Source organism: Neopsephotus bourkii, unplaced genomic scaffold (assembly GCF_033783945.1).
Source record: "Neopsephotus bourkii isolate Nb327-2 ecotype Australia unplaced genomic scaffold, CSIRO-AGI_Nbou_v1 NB_107, whole genome shotgun sequence".
Taxonomy (NCBI): Eukaryota; Metazoa; Chordata; class Aves; order Psittaciformes; family Psittacidae; genus Neopsephotus; species Neopsephotus bourkii.
The window spans coordinates 1,859,144-1,884,290 of NW_026900624.1; the positions used below are offsets into that span (position 1 = coordinate 1,859,144).

General features: G+C 41.9%; 2 protein-coding genes across 2 annotated transcripts in view; both read right to left on the minus strand.

Moving 5' to 3' along the window:
• Positions 1–1,026: 1,026 nt before the first annotated feature.
• TIGAR (TP53 induced glycolysis regulatory phosphatase) lies at positions 1,027–11,852 on the minus strand. Its single transcript, XM_061357825.1, has 6 exons — positions 11,708–11,852; positions 9,678–9,715; positions 8,817–8,938; positions 4,684–4,761; positions 2,870–2,980; positions 1,027–2,462 (listed from the first exon to the last, which is right to left on the minus strand). The coding sequence occupies exons 1-6, from the start codon at positions 11,737–11,739 to the stop codon at positions 2,004–2,006; spliced, it is 840 nt and encodes a 279-aa protein (XP_061213809.1). The 5' UTR covers positions 11,740–11,852; the 3' UTR covers positions 1,027–2,003.
• A 10,776-nt stretch (positions 11,853–22,628) lies between these two features.
• CCND2 (cyclin D2) overlaps positions 22,629–25,147 on the minus strand; it is a 35,986-nt gene continuing 33,467 nt past the window's right edge. Inside the window, exon 6 of the mRNA XM_061357838.1 lies at positions 22,629–24,574. Coding sequence (XP_061213822.1) covers positions 24,419–24,574 — 156 coding nt within the window. The 3' untranslated portion in view covers positions 22,629–24,418. The remainder of the gene's footprint in view (positions 24,575–25,147) is intronic.

Genomic DNA, 25,147 nt, shown 5'->3' on the forward strand with positions numbered 1-25,147 from the left:
CAGCCTGTTCCAACCCCTGAGCACCCTCCTTGTGAAGAAATGTTTTGTAATACCCAATCTAGACCTTCCCTGACAGAGCTTTAAGCTGTTACGTCTTGTCCTATCAATTGTCACTTTGGAGAAAAAACTGATACCTATCAATGCAGAAGTTCAGTATAAAACTCCAATTTGAATTCACCAACCCCAATTAAAGATATCCAGTCCTTGCTGGCCCCAGTTACCAGTGTGCATTTGGGGGGGCCCCCCCTTCTTTTTCTTTTTTACACACCAGGTAAGCTGCTTTTCTCTCAATGGACTAGTTCTCAGACACAGCAGTAGGTGGTTTCATGGTTATTTAGTGGATAAAGAAGTAGAAAACCTTAGGTTCATTTCCAGGTTCTGGAAAAGACCACCTTGGAAGCTCACTGCTGGGCCAAACACTTCCCATTTCAATCTCTACATTTTAGCATATTAGCATTGTACAACCAACCACAGACAAACACAGACCCTCATTCTTTGTTCAGGTAAGAATCAAGAGGAATTTCCTACTGAGTGACAGTCAGAATAGAAACAGCAAAGTACAGTCACTAGAGTCAGATTAAGTAATACTATTGCTGTTTTTTTTTTTTAGTAGGGTTGCAGTTAAGTATAGCTACCCACCTGTTCAAGGAAACAACAGCAACCTCTTTTTACTCCTCAAAATTCAGGTCTCTCCTTCAAGGCAAAGAGACCAAGTAGTTTAAAGGACACTGGACAGCATATTTTTAAAAATTATGAAAAAATTAAAACTTCAAACAGTTAATTTTGAACAGTTGCAAGCAATTTAAGTATATCCTCAACATTTTACATCAGTGGTTCTTCCAGGTAAGAGTCAGGATAGTGCTGATCAGTTAGCCTTAAAAAAGGTTCTTTTTCACAGTAAGAGACCAGCATAGGGTTTTTCAGGGAAAAAAAAAATAAAATGGGAAGTTATATGACCTGAGTAATGCTTCATAAAGTAATCTTAACAAAGATTTTTACATCAAAAGAAATACAGATGAAATGGAGTTCAGAAACCTTTAATTTATTTTTTAAACAGGCTTAAAATATGCAAATGAAGAAAAAGTATGTGGACATAAATAACATAAATCAGATAGTCACACTCCAAACACCCCAGCTGGGAAAGAATGCAGTACTAAAGCAACTACAGTCATCCAGCAATCAAACTTGCCTAATTCGAGGCAAAACTACTCATCCATCAAGTGCCTGATTACAAATTGACAAAAGGATTCCAGTCAGGTACGACTCACCCTATTGATAAGGTTCCTTTTCAGAAGAGAGCCCATTATTTCAACTATGTTCATATGAGGCTCCTCATCCTGCTTACAGTTAAAAATAAATACTTTATGTTCGTGTACAGTGCTCTTCAACAGAGGTCTCAACAACCCTAAGGGTTTCTTACAAAACACTCCTGCGAGGTAGGTGTATCATCATCCCCACTTCACAAAGGGAAGGGAGATTTGCCCAGAGTCTCACAGCTACTTAGCACCAGAGCCAGGAACATGTCCCCTGACTCTGTACCAAACCTTTTCCACTAGGCAATGCTCCTTTTTACGTTATACTACTGCATTCAAAAGAAGTTATTTTAAGACAATATATGTTTAATATTACAATACAGCATATTGTAATAAAACAACGATACAGTACAGTTCATCTTTGAGGTACCGTTCCTTCCCCCCCTAACTCTTTTACTTGGAGAAAACCAAGTAATTATTGACTAATGAAGTTTCTGTAGGTGTAGATATACAAGAGACTAAGTATTAAGTTTCTGTTCATAAAGAACATTTGTGTTATTTCTCAAGTGCCAACTTATATCAGGCACTAGGAACATGCAAATCATGTTATTTTAAGACGGTAAGCAGTTGCATATCTTAAATTTTGCAGTTTAATGTCAGTAACTCCAGTCAATCTCAGTACTTACTACAGATACCTTTTCCAAGCATAGATTAATGATGATCTAGAGCTACTTCCTCCTACAAAACCTCTTAAAAGACTTTTTGGGCTACACATTCAGCTCCCACATCTACTAAGTGAGAATCTTGATTTAAACAAACACATGTGATTTCAGGTTTTAACAAATTTCCATTTTCAAGTTTTACAATAAAGTGACTAACTCCTGTGTTGGGACTGACAGAAGACAACTGAGACTTTGTTAAATCCGATGGCAAAGTACAGTTGAGATGTGAAACAAAATAACCAATCCAGTTCCTCATGTAGGCTCCATGACTCACCACCAATATATTGGCATCTAGTATTTTAGAAACTCCACCGTTACCACAGCTAAGTTCTGCTTCACTGCAGTGGTTCGTCCAAGGGAAAACAAACTGCTCTTCAGATGTTCCTGAGTTTCTGCTTCCTGCACTATGGACATCTTGCTCCTTCTGTTCCAATTCAACAGCTAGCTGACACAGAAATTCAAAGAAATCCCTTGCACGCTCTTTTACCTACAGGGAAAGGTCAGAAGAGATTGTTGTGAAGAATGCAAGAGACTGCCTTTCAGAAATCTGAGATGGAACTACTTCAAAGGCAAACATTAATCACAGACAAGTCTCAGAGATCAGTGCAAAGTTACTGAATGCTGTAAAAACTCCTCTGCCCTCCGAAGCCAAGGCTGGAAGTAATTGCCATCACCCTTCTCCAAATGACAGCTTCATGAGGAGACAATCTCAAAATCAATACTACAGTTCTAAAGAGATTCCCTACTTGGCTGACACTGTAATCAGGTCAAGTGTTTTTAGCTTATAAAATAATGATCTTTAGTTGGGCTAAGCTCTCAATAAGATGTTTGAAAGTACGTATCCAGTAGCTGCATCTGCACTGAAAGTAGGGCACAAATAAATAAATACCATACTTCATCCAGTGTTTCTCCTCCAGAAGGTGTGAATGAAGGACATTGCTCTCCAGCAGCCTTTGCCATAGCCTTGAGGTCAGCCAAAGGCCTTCCTTCTGCAACACCATATTTCTGTAAGAAACAAGAGACGGTTTAGCCAGATGTATCAAGTCTTCCATACCACTTTCAATGCAAACATCTCTTAAGAGCTTTGTTTTAATGGATTCTCTAGTGTAACCCACAGGCTTAACTACTTTTTACATTTTATTTCAATACTGGGGGAGGAGGTAACTTTTTATCTGCTATTTAAGCTAAATGTATACATACAAAGTGTGTGTGTGTATATATATATACACGCTGGTGTGCACATGTATATTTTCAACAGTCATTCTTAGCATACTAAATTCAAGTGTCTATGTAACTGACACTACATTGCAAACACCTCCATATGTTGCTGTTCACATCAAGATAACTGTATTGTCAAACTTTGTTATGCACATTCCAGAAACCCTGATGTTGATGACTAGGATACAGCCACATACTTGTTACTGGGGCTTTCCAGACTTCTATGTCACTCTCCACTCATTATGGCCCCTAACTGCATATCCACAACAATTAACTTATTATAGTCTTCAGAATTTAAAAGTATTGAAACACATCTACTTAAGCCTCTCAATCCCTTTCTCTACAGCAAAATATTGAGAGTTTTGGAACACTAAGACAGATATGAAGATTTCAGTGCCCTAAAACTGCTGAAAATGAAATCCTAACCTTATTTTTCTAGACTCCTCTCATGAAAGCAAGGCATGAGAGAATAAAACCTTCCTAATGGGATCAATGACATATGTTGTCTTAAAGGACTTTGATTCTTTTCATGCAATTCAAACTTAATTCCAGTTATAGAGAGTAGTGACTTACAACCTGTGTCCTGCGGACACTGTACTGGCATTTCTATACACCCATACAAGTGCTATAAAAGGGGGAAACAAGCGTAACATCATAGCTTTCTAAAATTCTGTATTAGAAACTGTAATATCTTTTTAAATTATCAGGTGATAATGCAACTAAAGGAGTTTGGGGAAAATTTACTTGCTGATTTCAGTGGAAGAACTGGAATTTCCGACAGAAAACAAAGATCCGAAAGTTAAACGCTACAATCATGTTACGCTCCTTAAACACATATTTGCATGCTGGCAGTATGCCAACCCACTATTGGTTTTGCACCGTTTCCTTATTTAAAATTAGCTGACAGTCTTACTGTAGCATCTGAAGGGTGGTTCATATTAGCAGTAACAGCCAGCATCTGAATTTATTCTTATCAAGACATACTTAAAACCAGACAGGAGGTACACGATCCCTTTTATCTGGCAGAGAAGCTAATCAGGAAAGCAGATTGTTCCATAGACAGAAGAAAGCCTTCCAGGAGTCCTTGCGGAAATGAAAAGGTATAAACAGCTGAAAAGTCAACACTGAGTTGTGCCATCAGGCTAGAGAAGGTAGGCAGAGAGAGTATCTTTAACACTTTACATATGGAGTTAGAAAACAGCTAAGCTCTTTATTACACTTAAGATAATTTCCTCTACACGTCAATCTTACCTTACATCACTAAAGCATCAGTTACAGCACTAATCACTACATTTTGGCTTTGCTTCACAATTCTGCAAACAATTTATAATATCCGATGTGAACAGTTCAGTTTTCAATGATTAAAAATACATCAAACAGTTATCTCCACTATTAAATTTACCATTTAATAAGCCAAGATACCATCAGCAGCAAGTTACATTTCAAATTGTTCAATGTTCAATATTAAAACATACTGTTTTGGCACTTACTCTCTCTCGAAGTCTTGCATCACACTTGATTTCCAAATCTTTGCAAAACTTATTTTTTCCTAGAATTGTGGCAGCCGTCTAAAAAGTGAATACAAGTCACATCAATGAGCTGTTTTCTCATGGGATAGCCAGACCATCTTAGACCACCACAACCAATGTCAATCACACTAGCAGGACCCAAAAATCCAAGATAAAAAGGTTTTCAGCTAGTAGTCACTGTCAGAATTGGATATAAGGCCTGTGTCAGGCCATAAAAGGCAGAAAACCTACATCTTCTGAAAGTTCTTTCAAAATTCAAAGCCCAGAATAGTTGAAGACATTTAGCACCTATGAAAGGTGTGCAGCAAGATGAACAGCAGCACAGGATTTACCAGGATAAAAGCCACATCTTCTCTCATTTATACTGCCACTCACAAAGCAATCATGCCAACACATTCTTTGTAGTATGTAGGTCAGATTCACAAGCAGTACATTCCTAAAAACTGATCAGTTAATTCAACCACCAAAAAAAAAAAAAAGTAACATCTAACAAATTAAATTCCTTTCTGGCAAGTGGCTACTCAATGCAACTCAGAAACAAGCTACTCTTGAAGCAGTTAAGAGGCAGGAGGATGTTTGCCGCAACAAATGGAAGTTGTTACTAGGAAGAAACGCACTGTATGATACACTTGAAAGGAGAAAAAAAAAACATCTAGCTTATTGTATTCCTCTGCCTCTTGATGGCATAGCTAAGAGACAGAGAAAACCCAAAGGCCTTAGTTTGCTCCTAACAGGATGACAAGTCTTGTGCGATACATCTTTTGTTTGCTTCCAAGAAAACATGATTTTGGGAGTGCAGGGAGGGCAAGATGACTGATCAAGAAGAAATTCTGATACCACTTTGAAAAAAGTATTGCCTAATGGAGGCTCTAATGTCTTGGATATTGCACACCTCTCTGGCTGCCACAGGAGCTAACCTCCTCCTGTTCTTACATGCACTGGTGTGTGAAGGCCATACTGGATTCACATATCAGTTTTGACTGGTAATATCAGCTGGAAGTATCGTGCAAATGTCCACGTCCAAACAAAATGACACTTAAAGGACTCATTCTGAAAAGGCTCCTTTGATTCTGACGAATAATAAAAAAGCTTTGTTGTACTAACAAGATTTTATGACCTATTTAATGCATTGCTCAGAAAAGGCTTTAAGTTGCAACTTTAAATTTCTGCCACAGGAAAACATCAAAATTCAGATACTTCCTAGCAAATATGAATAATATAGTTATTCATAGTATGATAATATTCTGAAATTTCTCCAGGGTTGAGATCCTGTTTGCTACACGGAATAGACAGTGTTCACCTACTGAGCACTAATACATACTCTGAGTTGCAAGTATTAAACATGAAGACTTATTTACTCTGCTGAAACCAAAATATGTTCCAAGAGTTTAACTTCCTCATAGTTTCCCTATGCCATCATTTACTAGAATATAATGCTTCAGAAACATTACTGAATCTTCACATTACCACAGTGAGAGAATGGATATTAGCCTAATTTCATACATGGAAAAGACTCAAAAGATTATCTCTGATCCTTCCCAGGGCCCAGCCTGTCCCAGTCCTGAATCTGGTTTCACTACTGCACAGTTCTTGTTCCAACAGCATTAGCACCTCACATAGGCCCCATACTCCCCTACAGACTTTGTTGTTATGCTCTGTTAAGCTTTGTAGCCTTATGGAGTTCTGCTGTGTTCACAAAACATCCTAGTCTGTCCAACTAGTCTTTTTGTATTTTCACATTGCTAGTCTGCCCTGCTTTCTCCTGCACTGCTGATTTCTGAAGCCAGTCTCTGACCCCCTTTCTAGGCTTAGTCTCTCAAGCAGGCTTCCCTGCAGAGTCTCTTCCTGCATTTCTCATACCTATTCATGTTGCATCTCCTGTAGCTCTTGGAATTCCTGCCCATCTAGTACAACTCTCTCTGCACACATCCCCATTTTCTCCTATCCTGTTCAGTCTTGCATGTTCAGCTGTTAGCCATGGGCAGTAGCCAGGGGACAACACACCACTCCTGGTTCCAGTAACCACTGCACAACCTGACTACAGCTCATGCAGGAGACTTTGCAAGGAAAAGTAAACTTTATCATTAACAGTTTCTTTTAAAATCATTTTTTATCTCTTTTTCAAGGGAACTTACACATTCCTCTCATACTTGAGCTATGAAGTGACAGTGTAGTAAAGGGCACTTCTTCATAGATTTGCAGATGCCAAAAAAAGTGAGTTCCAAGCAAATGGAAACTGCAGGTTTGCCCATCTTTGAAAAGCTTGCACGAAGTCTGGATAGCTTGTAAAAAAAAAATAGAGCAAAATACATTTCCTTTTTGCAAAGGACAAATTCAGGTCTGTCTTCTACACTATGAGCGTGCAAATGCTTCTCATGGAAAAGGTTGTCTCTAAAATAAGGAATAAAATTAACAAGCTCACTCTCAAGTGGCTGAGTGTTCAAAAACAATTCCCCTAAGGCAGGCACATAGCACAGCATCCCATGAACATTATAAAGCACTATTAATAGAATTCTAGAATATTTAGAGCTGGAAAGGACCTTAAGGCCACCTAGTTCCAAACCCCCTGCCATGAGCAGGGACACCTCACACTAAAACATGTCACCCAAGGCTCTGTCCAACCTGGACTTGATCACCACCAGGGATGGAGCAACAACTTCCTTGGGCAACCCATTCCAGTGCCTCACCACCCTCACACTAAAGAACTCCTTCCTTATATCCAATCTAAACTTCCTCTGTTTAAGTTTTAACCCGTTACCCCTTGTCCCACCACTACAGTCCCTAATGAAGAGTCCATCGCCAGCATCCTTATAGGCCTCCTTCAGATACTGGAAGGCTGCTATGAGGTCTCCATGCAGCCTTCTCTTCTCCAGGCTGAACAGCCCCAGCTTCCTCAGCCTATCTTCATATGGGAGGTGCTCCATCATTCTCATGGCCCTCCTCTGGACTTGTTCCAAAAGTTCCACGTCCTTTTTATGTTGACGACACCAGAACTGTACTGTAATGTTTCTAAATATCATTGCTGCCATTCACACACTCAAAGGAAGTGACTTATCAGGCAGTTATAAGGCATTTTTAAAATACCCAATTACTGCAGTACTCTCTTCCTGTCTCTCCAGTTTGCCTTCTGCCTAAGTTGTGCTGCTACAGCAGTTCATGGGACTGTGCTGCAAAACTGTTGACTAATGTTGATGATCTATGTTTTAAGGGAAAAAAGGTTATTTAAGCTAGATTTTGTGGATCTGGTTTACATCAAGGCTTCGCAGTCTTTTGTAGCAGGACAGTGGAGCAAAAGGCAAGCAATCAGCAGGGCTATCAAGAACTGCTTAGTTGTTTCAATGATGTGAAACCTACACATCTCCTGAAATCACAGCATCAGTCAAAGCAGAGAGAATTAACGATAGGGCTTCCACAGGAGACATGATCTTCCTTCAACAGCTGATCATGAGATCAAAACCCTCTACCTTTCAAAGCTCTGTTTCCTGAAGTTTTTGAGCATTTTGTAACTTTGCACACAAAATCACATGTAATCCCATTCAGTAATTAACATTTTTTTCCTCTTTAATTAACCTAGAAAAATAGTGCATCAAGATGAGAGGTGTGATATTTATTCAAATCCAACCTCTCCACATATTTAATGATCATTGCACTGAATTTACAGCAAAACTTGATCTTGCCTATATTGGCCTGCATTTTTCAGAAAGACACAGCATCCAGCCATAATGCATATGAGAGTAGAACAATATCACAGCAAATTAGTTTTGTTTCTTCAAAAACTGACTTCAGCCTGTGTTACCTCTCAGTCCTAATTACTCCTTTAGTAAGATCCTATGCCCATAAAAAATAACAGCAAATCCATTAGAACAACATTGCAAGACATCCTGCAAAGCAAGGTAGCCTTCACTGGCTCCTAACAGAGCTGTTCTCATTGAAATTTCCTCAGAGGCCTTCTTGAATTCTACAAAACTCAAACTGCAGTTCTAAGTCCCTCAGAATACCTTTTGGCTCTCTATTATTTTTTGCATCATCAACAGCAAATAAATGCCAAATTCTGAAGCTAATATTTACATTCAGTTACCTCAAAAAGCACTTGCCTGCTTTGCTCGAAGAAGGTCACTTGAAAAGACATGAGTAAACTTCACATTACTGAGAAACAAACCAGCAGCATCTGCTTGTCTGAAACCAGTTGCAGAGAGCGGCTCATCCACTCCTTGACCTAAAAAATAAAACCCCATCAACATTAAGACATGCAAATTTTTGATCATTTAGCTGAGCAAGCACAGCAGCAATAAAGAATCTGCTCAGTCATGATAAAATCCTTCTCCTTCAGTAAAGTCAACCTCTGGTAAACGTCACTGTTCCTCTAGGCTTTCATAAACCGTCACACAGATGACAGAAGTGGGAGTACAAACTAAGAAGACAGAAGGATCTTTACTGATATTCGTATTAATGTATACATATGACAAATTTAAACATCAAACAGAGACATACATTTTCTAAACATAAGCAGTAATTTCAAAACATTTGTCCTTTTCAAAATGTCACTGGTAGGCTTCCTGCAAGAGGTGCCTTACAACTGAAATTGAAATGCTATAAACATATCTGTTGATTGTAAAATAAGAAAAAGGACATTACAATTGAGATAATGCTGCTGATACTAAAATACATCTACAGAAAAAAAAAACACATGCACATGGGAGAGTCAAGTCATTTGTTGATATTCTGTGGAGATCCACTTAGAACCTTCCTAGTTGTATGCAGTTGATAGCTGTATGTAGCTGATAGCAGTAAAGCTATCAAGCTAATGTCCTGGCTTACAAATAACATCTGTTAAGGTTTACAATATTATTCCATAATAATACTTAACATTTCAGCAATTGGTTGCAGGATTTCACATTCTGCAGGGAAGAATAAATTTCCACCTCTAACAAGCTCACAGAGTAACTGATACCAACCTTGAAGTATCTTGTCTTTGTTGTATCTTGTTTCTCCACTGAAAGAGATTATAAACAAAAGTTAACTCACCATGATTTTGCTGAATGTTCAAAACCATTACTGTATTAGGCACCAACAAGAGACAGCAAAGTCTGGATATGAAAAATGAGATATAATACAGCACAGCCTCTTTTCAAATATCTGAAGACTTTTAAGCAACAAAAAAAAACACCCCATATTTTCAAGTGGTCAACCTCAATCATGCCTTCAATATTTACTAAGACAAACCTACCTGGAATAAAAGGAAGTAATTTCTTAAATTTATCATAAATGCAACATAATATATCTGTTACAATTACACCTCCATGCTGGAGAGAGAGAAGTTGCAGGAAGACTCAGGAGCCCTCATGAAAAATCTGTGCTAGTCAACTGGACCTCTGCAGTTTAAAGGGAAGCCAATTCAAGAGATTATCAAAGACAGCAGCAGAGCAGCCTGCACACCTTGAAGAAACAGCATAATAACAAGCCAGAGCTGTAGAAAAGCTAGTAGAATGAACAGCACCTTCTTTATGAATATTCTACCTTGAAAACCATAATTGACAGTATTTCATGAGAACAGTGACTAAAACTATGTGAAGACTTATTTAGGGGGAAAGTCTAACAACTAAACTTCACACGAAGTCAAGCATGCTGACTTTGCTGAAACCCCTCACCTGACTGAAATGTCACATTTAAGTTTTTGCAGTACTAAGGCCAAGTTCTCTACTTGGTTTTTATGCAGACACCCATCAACAAGGCTTCATGGAAAGCCCTCAAGATGAGCCCGAAATAGGTAACTGATCACAGAAGGCTAGTACCTTTAAGACAAATCACTGTATTTCAGTATGCTTTAGACTCCTGCACAAGGGGCAGCAATGTAATTCTTTAGGCTTGCCCCATGTCCTGACAGCTACTTTCAGCATATATTATACTAAAGGAGAAAAAAAGTCTAACTTTACTAAAAATTAGACAGTTAATTACTCTCAGCTGCAGGAAACTGGAGCTACTCAGCCTAGCTGACTACAAATCTTTGCCAATATCCACTGTAGCCTGAAGGCAAAACTCAGTAACTTCAATGAAGGCTGTCCAGCCTGGAGAAGAGAAGCTGCGTGGAGACCTCACAGCAGCCTTCCCGTATCTGAAGGGGGTCTACAAGGATGCTGGAGAGGGACTCTTCATTAGGGACTGAAACGACAGGACAAGGGGTAATGGGTTAAAACTTAAACAGGGGAAGTTCAGGTTAGATATAAGGAAGAAATTATTTACTGTGAGGGCGGTGAGGCACTGGAATGGGTTACCCAAAGAAGTTTTGAATACTCCGTTCCTGGCAGCGTTCAAGCCGCGCTGGACAGAGCCTTGGGCAACATGATCTAGTGTGAGGTGTCCCTGCCCATGGCAGGGGGGTTGGAACTAGATGATCTTAAGGTCCTTTCCGACCCTAACTATTCTGTGATTCTAAGTCACAAATGCCAATTCTTTAATGTTCCACAGCAGAAATGCTAGGACTGCCACTCCTAAGCGAGCAGCCTGCCCAACCAGAGACCTTGTGGAAAGGTCTCGAGAGCAGCCACCTAAGCAGTCCCAAATAGTGCTTACTGACGCTACGTATACCCCCGTACTTTCACCAACACCAAACCGCACCGATGTGGCTTCACCTGTCCGGCTAACTGCAGCGTACACCATGGGCTCACGCACCCCGGCAGGAGCGGTAACGCCAGAGGCCGTACCCACGCCATTCCGAGCCAGCCCTCCGGCTCCAAGGCCGCCTCGGCCCCCTTCCCGCCTCCCTCACGGGACACCCCGGCGCTCACCCCGCCCGCCGCCAAGCCACCCAGCTTTATTGGCTGACGGCAGCCGTGTGCGCCTAAGGGACGACCGGGGGGGGGGGGGGGGGGGGTTGGGGGGGAGGAACGGAACTCCGCTAACATCGCAGCCCATCCCGGCAATGGAAGGGGGCAGAGAGGAAAGGAGTTAAAAGCAACCTGCGGTGTTGGGGTGTCGCGGTACTCACTGCCGGACGATGGTCAATCCGAAGCGCACCATGGCGCGACCTCACAGGTACACGCAGGCCCAGCCCGGCCTCGCTTCACCCCGCACTGCGGCGCGCGGCGCCCGGCCCCTCACGCCCGCCGGTGACGTCACGGCCCCGCCCCGGCGTGGCGGCGAAAGGGGGCGGGGTCTCTCCGGGAGCCGTCGGGGTCCGGTGTGTGTTCCTGTGCTGGTGTCAGTCCGCGCGTCCGCTCCGGGCAGCCCCGACCGCTTCCGCTGTGTTCCGGCGCCCCCAGGGAGACCCCAGTGTCCCGGGGTGCGTGTTCGCGGAGCTGCGTCCCGCTTCCTGCCGGGCGTTCCTCGAGTAACTTGGTTGCGCTGGTGGCGGCTTCGTTGCCCTTCTCTGGACCCGCTCCAGACTTGGGAGATAACAGAGAGAAACTGGGGGGGGGGGGTGGGGAAGAGAGAAATAAGAACGACAAGCAAACCTACCACCTACACCTCCTCTATATCGGGGTGATGTTTTCAGACTCGGGAGTAAAGCTGACGCCTGAGCTAGGTACAGTAAATCAGCTCTCCTCCTTTGCCCAGCAGTGTGCTTCCTGCGCCGGCTAACAGCATCTGTGGGAAGATACCAGACATCCGCATTTTGTAGCTGACGTTCTTGTTGCTTATGCATTACTTTCTGGGTGAGCAGGGGGATGCTTTTTTCACTTGCTGTGGTTTGACGTTCAGAATCTTACTTTCCCTAGTGAGAGTGAGAAAGCAAAGCAAAAAAACCCCAAGAAATAAGTCTTACAAAAGTAGACATTTATTTTGCTGTTCCTCCCCACGTACTGTTTTTGAAGATCCATGAAAAAACACATCTCACAAACTGCAAGGACGCAGCAGAGAGGATGTTTCCCTGAACACAGAAATACAACGTTCACCTCAGGAAAAGTTCTACTGTCCAAAATACAGAGGATTCAAATGGTTGATATTTAGGAAATGAACCATATGGTTCGCTGCGATATTGATGCAGAATAAATAACACATAATATGTGTTTTATGGTTGCAAAAAGCAGGGCAAGAAATGGGAAAGTCACGTAATGGTGAACAAAAATATCCAAGGAGCTATAATAGCACACAGGAACTTAGAAAGTACCATGTAAAATTAATATTTTAATCATTTTGCTCATGGTGTTTTCTAGTACACAATGAGAGAAATGACCCAATTGCTAGTATTAAATAATAGCATTATGAAATTACTGCTGGTAAAATGGACAAAGTAATAGAAGGAGCAGCCACAAATCATCCTTTTCCTTTCAGAAAGCTCAAGTTTTATGGGTTACAGGCAGTCTGATTAACCAGTTATTTGGTCAGATACCTGAGTGTATTTCCTTTAGGATTTCACCACCAGATGGAATAAAGGCTATCTAAAAGTCAGAGACATTCTTCTGGGTTGCCCAGAGACCTGATCTAACTTTGAAAGTGGTTTGTGCGTTACCACCAAGCACATTCTAAATGTGAAGGGTAAAACATGTTTGTTTCATTTGGTAGCAGTTTAAAACAGATGCTAAATTGAACATTTAATGCAACAGCTTGTCTGTCTCATTCACCTTATATTTTCCTTTGGCAGAGTGGCATAACCTTGTATTTCTGCAGTGCCTCTCCTTCATGGATTTCAGAACTGACATTTTCAAAGGGTGAGAGACCAGTGGCATGTCTGGCCTCTGAACCAGCCATTGTCAAGTGACTCAACTCTGACCTATTTCTGTTGTATCACCATTAAAAACAACTGTGTTTTGCTAGGATGATAAGACCCCAGCTGTGTTTCAAGTGTGTTTTAGAAGGACAAGAAATAAATAGGAGCCAACACTGTGTCTGTGCTCTTATAAGTGGATGTTCTGATGCAGGTCCCTCTGTGACAGCCCTTCAGGCAAAGTTAAAGAGGCTGTGTCTGAAGTCCAACAGTTTGGGTTTGTGAGAAGACAGCTTGAAAGGCCTGCAGTTTCTGACTTAATGGCCTCATGATTTGGCTGCTAGATCATGTTTCCCTTTTCCATTGTTTAGTCCGCTTATCTTTGCCCCTGTCTTCATCTTCGTAGCATATGCATATTTTTCCCTGAGCATTAACATTCTTATTTTTCATTTCTTCTTCCTCAGTCATTTCTCAGATCTGCTGTAGCACATCAAGCCTGTATTCATGAAGCTGGTTTTTAAACTGACCCATTAAAACAAAGCATTTACAAAGCACAACTACTAACATGAGCGTAGAAGCTCATCAGATGAGGAACAGTATTTTGAGGAAGTCATTTTAGGAAGAAAAAGCTTCTGTAAAGCTGGAAATAAAACATTTTTGAGTGAGGATTTTTTTTTTTTCCTAAAAATTTTTTTATATTTGAGTAATGTTGACTATCTAGTAAACTCATCATCATATGAATCACATGTCACTAACATTAGATGGTATCATTGATACAGAGCAGTTATCTAGTCTCCATGAAACATCAGCTGGCAATTAACGCAAGCCTGAAATCCTCACCTGGGCTGTATTCCCTGCTGCCCACTTGTCATTTGGGATCTGATCTTGCTTCCTGCTCTTACAAGTTAACACCAGCCCAGCAGAAACCTGGGACAAATTTCCTCATTGCTTTTCTCCCTCACTCCTCTCCCTAAGTAGTATGGCCCTAAAGGATGTGCTGGCATGCAGAAATCTGTAAGTCGGTCGAATCCTAACAGAAGAGATTGTGCTGTGGACAGTTCTCAACTCAGGCTGCAGAACATGGTTGTGCAATACCTTTGTGGCAACTGCAACGGTTGCTTTTATGGAAAAGCAACTTTAGGAAAGTGTTTAATTATTGTTAAGATGGTTTTCAGTGTGATATACGGGCTGCAAAGGGGGAGCAGAGCCATCCCCTTGTGGCTCTTCCACTGAACAGTACTGCTCCTGTAACCGCACTTTAGACCAGTTTGCCCAAACCCCCAAGTGTAAAAGAGCGCAAGTCATGGTTGCAGGTTTTCTGGCTGATGAAGGCGTTCAGGTGAGCTGTTGGAGCAGCGGGAAGGTTCAGTTGAGCATCGTTCCTTCCCAGCAGTGCGGGAAACCCCGGCAGATCCTGGAGGAGGGCCAGGAATAGCTGCCGCCGTAGGAGAGGCGTTACCGTCATCTAGCGGTGCTCCTGCAGTCTGCACCCTCGGGTTTTACCGTTCCGTTCTAGCCGGATTTCCCACTCAACAAGCTGTGCATCTAGCTTAGATTACACATTTGCTCTTTTGCCGCTAGCCATCGAGGAGAATCACAGCCAGATTTAACGGATTTCTGTTGCAAGTTTCTCTAACGTCAGGCCAAGCCTTAATACCTAAACTGGGGAAATAAACTGATGCCATCAGAGCACTCCAGAAAAATAAGTGCTTTGTCATGGGTAAGAAGCAAATCCAAAGAAATCAAAATAAAAAATTATGGGGAAACGAAGAGGTTGAGCCTGTGGAAGGTAGAACATCTGAGAGGAAATGCTGTTTGGGTGTGCTGGGTAACAATCATAGAGTCATAGAATCACAGACTGGATTGGGTGGGAAAGGACCTTAAGATCATCCAGTTCCAACCCCCCTGCCATGGGCAGGGACACCTCACCCTAAACCATCTCACCCAAGGCTCTGTCCAACCTGGCATTGAATACCGCCAGAGATGGAGCATTCACGGCTTCTTTGGGCAACCTGTTTCAGTGCCTGAACGCCCTCACAGTAAAGTCTTCCTTATATCTAATCTAAACTTCGCCTATTATAGTTTTAACCCGTTACCCCTTGTCTTACCACAGTGCCTTACCACCTTCACAATAAGAACTTCTTTCTTATATCTAACCTGAACTTCCCCTGGGAACCCATCACCACTTGTCTATCACTAACAATCAAAGGACAAGGGGAAATGGGTACAAATTGGAACACAAGAGGTTCCACTTAAACCTGAGAAGAAACTTCTTCTCAGTGAGGGTGACAGAACACTGGAACAGGCTGCCCAGGGAGGTTGTGGAATCTCCTTCTTTGGAGACATTCAAGACCCTCCTGGACACGTTCCTGTGTAACCTTATCTAGGTGATCCTGCTCTGGCAGGGGGATTGGACTAGATGATCTTTTGAGGTCCCTTCCAATCTCTAACATACTGTGATACTGTGATCACTACAGTCCCTAATGACTAGTCCCTCCCCAGCATCCTTATAGGCCTCGTTCAGATACTGGAAGTCTGCTATGAGGTCTCCATGTAGCTTCTCTTCTCCAGGCTGAACAGCCCCAACTTTCTCAGCCTATCTTCATATGGGAGGTGCTCCAGTCCCCTGATCATTCTCGTGGCCCTCCTCTGGACTTGTTCCAACAGTTCCATGTCCTTTTTATGTTGAGGGCACACAGTGCTGCAAGTGGGGTTTCACTAGAGCAGAGTAGAGGGGCAGGATCACCTCCTTTGACCTGCTGGTCATACTTATTTGATGATGGTTGGCTTTCTTTTCTAATCCTGAATTAATTCTTCATCCCCTAGCCTGTTATGTCCCACTCACAGTTCTGTTCAAGTTCTGAAAACCCTAGCCATCAGAAAGGTCATTCTGCTGCTCTTCAGGGATGCTTGCTAGTCTCCTGCCAGACAAACCAGAGTTTTTGCTCTAAACAGCATTACCAAGTAATCTGAGGAGCTGCAGCTCCAAACGTGGCCAGTCTACTGACCTTTCTCTCTTGCCTTCATCACTCTGTCCTAATTCTTCATGTAGTTTGTGCATGTTATGTTTTGGAAGAGCTCAAATAGCATCCCAGTTTATTTTTAGAGAAAACTCAATAGCAAGACAGAGCTATCATCACATCATTTCCACAGAAGGACAGACATTTAAGGAGACAGATATTTCCCTCATACCCTTTTTTTTTCTTACTCTTCCCATCAGCTCCTTTCTTTCTCTCTAGCAGGTTGCAGCAAAACTCAGAGCAGCCTTTCATGCCAGGCATATTGCGTACAGATCTCACATCTACGCATAAATACCTCAGCTTTACTCACCTTCATTTGTAAGCCTAATAGGTCTTGATTTAATATATCTGCCAGCAAGGGGTGCCCTTCCCCACAGTGCACCTAAAGCCCACCTGAGTCCTGGCCTGGTGTTCTCCCTGACAAGTGTCTGTACTAAGACCCTTCCTAGTTTTCACTGTTGTCTGCTGGCAGCATCTGCAGCAACATCAGCTGCCACACACTCCTTTTGGTGCAAAAACGCTCTGATGCCTGTGCAGCTGCACACGGCTGAAATGCAGATCACCTTTGAGGACCACTTTAAATATCACAGAATCACAGAATAGTGAGGGTTGGAAAGGACCTTAAGATTCATCGAGGTTCCAACCCCGTGCCATGGGCAGGGACACCTCACACTAAAACATGTCACCCAAGGCCCTGTCCAACCTGGCCTTGAATGCTGCCAGGGGTGGAGCATTCACAGCTTCCCTGGGCAACCAATTCCAGTGCCTCAACACTCTCACAGTAAAAAACTTCTTCCTTATATCTAATCTAAACTTCGCCTGTTATAGTTTTAACCCATTACCCCTTGTCTTATCACTACAGTCCCTAATGAAAAGTCCCTCTCCAGTATCCTTCTAGGCCCCCTTCAGATACTGGAAGGCTGCTATGAGGTCTCCACACACTGTAACATACCAATACATTTAATATACCATTACGTTAAGAAAAAATGAAAGAGTGTGTGTGGATTTTTGTATCTTTCAAGGAGGTACGAAGTAACTGTGGTACAGCTAGCTTTGTCCAAAGGTCTGAAGGGATCCCCAAAGTCTTGTTAAAATAAACTTTCCCTTAATTGGGAGAAATGATTCAGTGTTCTGTGGGGGGCAAAGAAGTAGAGCATAGCCTGGTTCCCTTTGTGCCAGCTGGCTGGCTTCGATTTGCAAACAGCACAGAGAAGGCTCTAATACTGTTCTCTAAAGGCTGAATGCAGCTACTCTATGCTTATGCCTGCAAGGGGCTACAGAAGGGTGTAAGTGTATGAGCAGTTTTTTCCTGCATGAACAAAGCCATATGCTTTCCTGGTCTGTTTCTTCCCCCTGAAATATAAGATTAAAATACATGTTTTCTACCTTATTATCTCAATTACCATTAAGCAGGCCATATGTTTGATAGTGCCTGCTTTGTCCATCATTTACACATCCTCCTGAGCATCCTTCCAGGAAGAGTATGGGCGACTGATGGGCTGTGACTGGAGACAGTGAGCTTCACTGACCTTGGGAGTTCAGGAAGTTGAAGAACCAATATACTGTTCAAGGGTTAACACTGTATTGAGAAAGATGGACCCCACACCTCTCATACCTCTTGGCAGCAAAATCCTGATTTTTCCTACTGAAAAAAAAGGAAATTGCCTGGCCAGACTTAGCAGAAACTCTACCTGCCTTTACATCAGCTTTACGTTTATTGATGTGACTGGTAATTCACAGTATGGCACAAGAGTGAACTGGAGCTGGTGGGAAAATTATTAAACCTATGAAAAGTTCACAGTGGAGCTCCCACTGTCTCCAGCAGGGATAGAATTTCACTCTGCTTGTGCTGGTTGCATGAGATTCATAGGGAATTTGGCTTTTTTAGAGCAGCACAGAATGAAGAGTGGCTACACAGTTCATGGACAAATTAAAAAATACAGCAATTGCAATAGGAATGGTTGAAGACACTCCTTGAAACGAGCATTAAGGATACCTTCTTTGAAACACACAGGAAAAGTCCCTCTTTAGAAGATAAACTGTATTTCTAGGCCGTACAGAAAGATTTTGGGAAATACCAAATAAAATATAACCTAACTCGTATACTGAGATTGGGAAAACCGAGCATTGTGTGGTGGTGGTTGTTTGTTCTGGAATCTCAGTGCAAAAGCTTTTTCTCCCTTTGCCATGGAAGTTTTCTTACACAGAAAAGTCAGTCCAGCATGCGGTTGTTTTAAAGCATGATCTTGCTATGTTGTCCCTCCTTAAATCCTCAGGCTGTCCTTTATGTAAAGTGTAGGATCATGATGGGCAGAAATTGTTTGCAGATGGTCAAGAAGATGACAATACAAAACGATTTCACAGGCCACATAATAATGGAACTTAACCCTATTGTATGTGGCTTCTCCGCATTCAGCCGGCTTTCTTTAAAGGAAGGGAACAGGCTGTTGTTCAATTAATCTCAGTTTTAGCTTCTGTTCCCTATATTCACATGCATTTACTTAAATGACAATATAAAATCTCTCTTCTGCTAAATCTATATTTAGTAAAAACTCTTAAAACACAAAGCTGTGTAGCACATCCATGTAGTTCCTGGGTGACTACTGGTGACACTATAGTGAGAAAGGAGTTAACCCCCTAAAACCTGAAATTAGGCCGAGGAGTACCCCTTTGAGCTTTAAATCACAAACTGGAGCCCTCATGAGTTCCAGTTCTTCAAAGGATCAAAGTTATGCCTATGAAATGCTGCAGAGTGCAGGTCATGTTAAATGGTGGTCAGAGAAACAAACATGTGGACTTGTTACACTTCAAAATCTCTACCTTTGGTGCAGTCAGCCTCTGAAGTATGAGGCTAACCCCCATCACTTTGCAGGGAAGTCTTAACAGACTCTGCCTAAAGCCACAGGTCCTGAGTTTTTAGGGAACTCACAGCCTCATGATTTAGTTTCTATTTCCTACCCCTCCATGGCTTTTTTCTATTTGCTCATATGTATTAATTTTGCTCGTATGTCTCTTCATGTTTGTAATACATGTTTTTCCTTTTGAGTATTTCTGCTTGCTGTTCATTACATCTTTTTTTCCCCTATTCTCCCCCCCCCCCCTTTTTTTTTTGTTGGTTTTCTTTCATTTCTCTTCTCTGGTTTTGGCTGTATTATTCACTTTATTATGGGGTTACTTTTTCCCCCAGTGTGTCTGCCCAAACACCTCTCCATCCCTCATGGCCTCTTCCCAGGGGTGCCCAAAGGCCTGAAACTCAGTAGAAGATGGCAGTGGAGAAGGAGAGACACTGAGGTCAGGCCGAATACATACCATGGGAGGTTGGTCATTTCACAGCAAGCATCCAGAAGCAGAAGACATGGAAGCAAGAGAGTACGAGCATCTCGCCACCTGGCCACAGGCTGAGAAAGGAGCCTCTGCACCTGGAGGCTCAGCTTTTTCTGCTGGCTTCACCACAAAGCCCTCTCTTTTTATTCAGTTTGCCCAAAGCTCATAGAAAGAAAAACAACATGTTCTTTTTTTTGCAGTAGCATTTAAACGCAACAAGTAACTGACTGGAGATTTCAACAGTATTTCAATTAGTGGCAAAAACCTGCGCTGCACGTACTTACGAGGATTTTTCCACCAGCTCAGTTTAATTTCCACAAACTGTTTTAATCCAGCAATTTACCATTTTTAGGATTTTGTTCTCCTTGAATCTCATGGGGTCATTTCAGAGAAGAAACATGTCAGGGTTTTCCTATCCAGCAGGCAACGAGCTGTTTTAGAGGAAAACTGTTTCTGAGACTGCAACATTGAAGAGTTCATGTTTTATACGCCTGCTAACACCATCTATCTAGATCAGAGACTTTAGAATCTCATCTTCTTTTGCATCATCTTTACACTGAATGAATAAAACCAAGACAGACGAACTTAGGTCAAGGTGAGTTTATTGTCCATACTGCATACCTAATCCCGCCAAAACACTTTTCTTAGAACCATCTTTAAACTAGTCAAAACAACAGGTTATTAATAAAAATGACAACACTGAACAAAGAAGACCTTTCAAAAGGTAATCGAGACTACACTGTATCTGAGTCTTATCCATCGAAAACAACCTCGCATACTTTCTAAATACTTTTGTTTACACTGATCATGCCTACTACCGCACTTTCTAGCATCCCCTGACCATATAAACATCCACACCTCTTAAAGAGCACATTGTGAGAGAATAACGTTGACTTGATATGGCATCACACTCAATGAAGAAAAAACCAAAAAAAAAAACCAAAAAACCAAAAACCAAAAGTTTGAGAACAGAAACTGTGCAACTGAGAGTGATTTCTGAGGTACATGAGAACATGGTAAGGAACATAGTGGAAAAAATCCAGTGGCCAGGTGGTTTGGTGAGTAACTGAGAGCCCTCCGATTATTCCAGCACAAATCGTTGACACTGAACTGGGATTAATAGTATTTTTCTCTTTTCACAAGCACGTTGGGGATATAAATAAATAGCTTACGAGGTGCTCCTACAGTGCAGTAAGGGGAGGGAGGGGAGGATCATCAAAGTACCATCAATAGGAATGTGGGAGAGAAATGCTGTTCGTAACGGTGCCAATCCTGTTGGTATTTGTGAAGGTATAATCAGCATCACTGTTTTCTGAATTAATCAGTAGGAAGGTTTATGATTTCTTCAATACAGGGAGAAACATCTCACACCTAATTTTCAGTAATAGTATATATGCATTTTTTTTTTACCTGCTAAGCAGGAGCACTACGCAGTGTTTCTACTTAGATCACCAATGTGAAAATGGTCAAGCTGTAGGTTTTCCAGACTTCAAATACAGTTCGCTTCTCAGTATAACCAGGCTGTTAGGCTCTTCTGAATGCACTGTTACCCTGGTGGTTTAGGATCTTCTGAATGCACTCTTAGCCTGGTGGTGATCTACAGAAACCCACCAGGTCCCTGCAAGGCAGTACAGCTCCGTTCCAGCACAATTTGCATCTCCACTGTGCAAGAAGTGGACCTTGGTGGCAAAACCTCACCCCCGTTCCTGGCAGCACTGCGGAGCCCCAGAGGGATAATGCTGCAGAAGGAGATTCCTACATGGCACTGGGGCACTGCAGGAAGTGGGATGAAGAGCAGGGACAGGCACCCTAAGTATTACTTGCACCTACAGCACAGAGTGGAACAAACCATGCTAACGTGATGGACATGGTGCCTATGGCTGCTGTGGCCAGCTGCGCTACAGCTGCAGTGCATGGAGAAGTCATTCCACTGTCTGGGGACCCTCTGACACACCTCCCTGTGAAGCCGCATTTGCTAACGTAGGAGAGCTTTCAGGGAATGATCTGATATATATGAACATACATGCTGTGTGCAGCTCCCGAGTCCTACTTCCACAAAATTAGCTATTTTTCTGTCCTCCAGAAGAGAGAGTGCTGCAGAACTTCAACTGCTCCCAACATGGAACATGAAGGTGGGAAGTGATGGCGGTGAGAACAAGGCTGTCCCCACCACCAGTGCTGGGAAACATGGATCTGCTCTGGTAAAGCCATCAATGGAGAGTCAAAGTCAGTGCATTTTTTCCACCATGAAAAGGATACCAAAGAAGACCAAAAGGGAGCCAGGGCCCCGGCTGCCTGCAAACCCTCTCCCTGGAGCAGCCACAGTGTGGGCCCTGGGACAAAACCAAGCTGTCGTGTTGTGAGGTATTGTGAAAATGGGAACCATTTTTGTTTTGTCCAGTAAACCTGAGGTAAGTATACCGTCTTTGCAGGATGTGACCAGGAAGGAAGGGAAGAAATAAAAAAGAAAAAAAAAAAAGAAAAAAGGAGAAAGAAGGAAAAAATAAAATAAAAAAAAAAAGATCATGAACACGCTATTAGGAAAAAAAACACCAGACTGTACAGGGCATTTCCAGTAAATCAAAGAACTCATCATATCTCCACTTAACCATCTACTTCAGGATTTGAAATTTAAGCAGTAAAATAATATATTATAAAAATGTTTATAAAATAGCAGCACACTCAGTGAAACAATACAGCTAAGTACTGTTAATGTGAATAAGAATGAAACAAATCATAGCTTCTTAGCAGCGCAAAAAAAAAAACCAAAATGAAACCAAACCCCCCCAAAACAAAAAAAAAAAAAAAACCCAACCAAAAAACAACCCAACAAAACCTTAGAATCTTACTCCATCTTCTACTCTCATCTAGCCAAATACGGCTGAGTCCATTCATATAATATTTTTCGAAGTAGCATGTTCTTTCTGGATTTTTGTCTTAAAAATGCAAACATTAACGTTTCAACCAACAGCTTCATACTGAATATTTGCAAACTGTTAATACAACTGTGCAAAAAAAAAAAAAAAAGGAAAAGAAAAAAAAGAAAACCAAGTTGCTCCAACTCCTTTCCCATCTAAATGACTCTTCGTTACAGATGGAGCAGAAAAATAAATTCAAGTACGCTGAATACACCTTTGTAATCAAACTCCAAGTCGCACACCTTGGTGTTTACCACTCGTGTCTTTTGCACCAGCAATTTTCTTTCGTTGTCCATAGATAAGCATGCAGGTGGTATTAAGATCCTTCTGTGACACTGAACAATACAAATCATCAGGCTCTTATCCGGAATGTCATGACAGGAATGTCATCGGAAGCAGGTGTTGGCATTTCCAGCAACACCACAACTAACCAAGTACACCAGATACTGGAAAATATTGACTATAAAAAGCTATATGCTTTGCTTTTGTGACTTTTTTCTCTTTTTTTTTCTTGTTTTTCATTCTTTTTTCTCTTTTTTTCTTTCTTTTTTGGTGTTTTTTTTTTTCCTTGGCAAAATCATCATAAACCATCTCATTTAATCCCTTAGGAACAATTTTCAAAGTGCTTTTCGAATGAAATGGTTTATAAAAACCCTCACTATGGATCAATAAAGTTAATGAAATGCTGAAAACGTGTGCGGGGCAATGGGGGAAGGTGGGTAGCTGGAAGAGGGATCAAACCGAATCTCATCTTCTTTAACACAGTGAGGTTATGTTAAAAATGAAGATGGATAGAGCATCATTTAAATGTCTTTACGGCCAAGCTAAGGAGCTGCCACAAGTTAACATTGATGTGAAGCATTAGCACTGTAAAGGAATATAATGCTTTTCACAGATGACCCACTGCATCTTGCACTCCAAAGGTCAGAGGTGATCTGATTGAATTGGTGCATTCCCCCACCTAATATGAACACTCTGTAACTTTGGCTTGGACCACAGTTGGGTAATCAGAATTGCCCTTATGCCAAAGATGCTGCTGTGTTTAAAATGAGCCATTTCTGAGGGAAAAGTAGAAAAAGTCGAGAGGGGAGAGGGGGAAGTTGAAGAAAAAAACCAAGAAAAATAAACAAAACCCAACAACAACAACAAAAAACCACCTGCTCTTCTGGCTGGCAAAATAAAGCATCTTCTTTCTTAGGTAGCAGCTACCACAGACAGCAAGAGTAAACAAAACTAACATACAGAGATCCAACAAACACTTCTGACTAATAACAGAGGTGACAGATCAGCAAATCTCTTCTGCATTCAAAATGGTTCAATTGCTTCAGGGATCTTTTCCCACTTTGCCCTAAACCCCTTATTCTATTGCTTTGCAATCTAGTCAAGCCATAAAATCGCACACACGATTCCTTTCTTAAATCTAAAAAAGGGGTGTATGCACTAGGTCATAATACACAGACAAGTATACTCTACTTTGTTCCCACAAATGCAGGCTTACATTTATCTAGCTACTTTGTATGCTTTTATAAGCATTTAATATCACTGATACATAATCAAATAGCAATTACCAAATATATTGTGGGATTCCCTTCTGTAGAACATCACAGGCACCAAATGCTTTTTTTTTCTTTTCATTATTCAGTTTTTGTACTTTTTTTTTTTTTTTTTACCTAAAAGAGCTTTAAATACGTTCTATGTGGGAGCAGATTAAAAAAAAAAAAATCACTCTAAAAATAATAACAAAAATAAAAGGGCTGGGGGAGCAAGCGTGACTTCCTGTGCCGATGTCCTCACAGGTTGATGTCTCTCACATCTGTGGGAGTGCTGGCCTGGTCCAGTTCGTCCACCGTCTTAGAAGTATTGCTTTGCTGTTGCTGCTGCCGGACTTGACTAAGGCTGTTTACTAGCACCGCCTCAATCTGTTCTTGACAAGCTTTAAGGCAGTCCTAGAGGGTAGAAAGCAAATGGACAATGTTAGTTAGTGGACAACGCAGCCCTCTGGAGAAGGACTCGAGGGTGCTGGTCAACAAGAAACTGAACATGACCTGGCTTCAGTGTGCACTTGTAGCCCAGAAACCAACTGTGTCTTGGGCTGCATCAAAAGGAATGTGACCAGCAGGTCAAGGGAGGTGATTCTCCTCCTCTGCTCTCGTAAGACCCCACTTGGAGCACTGTGTGCAGTTCTGGTGCCCACAACATAAGAAGGCCATGGAGCTGTTGGAGCAAGTCTGGAGAAGGCCACGAGGACAATCAGGGGACTGAAGCACCTCCCATATGAAGATTGGCTGAGAAAGTTGGGGCTGTTCAGCCTGGAGAAGAGAAGGCTGCGTGGAGACCTCATAGCAGACTTCCAGTATCTGAAGGGGGTCTACAAGGATGCTGGAGAGGGACTATTCATCAGTGACTGTAGTGATAGGACATGGGGTAATGGGTTAAAGGTTAAACAGGGGAAGTTCAGGTTAGACGTAAGGAAGAAGTTCTTCCCTATGAGGATGGTGAGGCACTGGAACAGGCTGCCC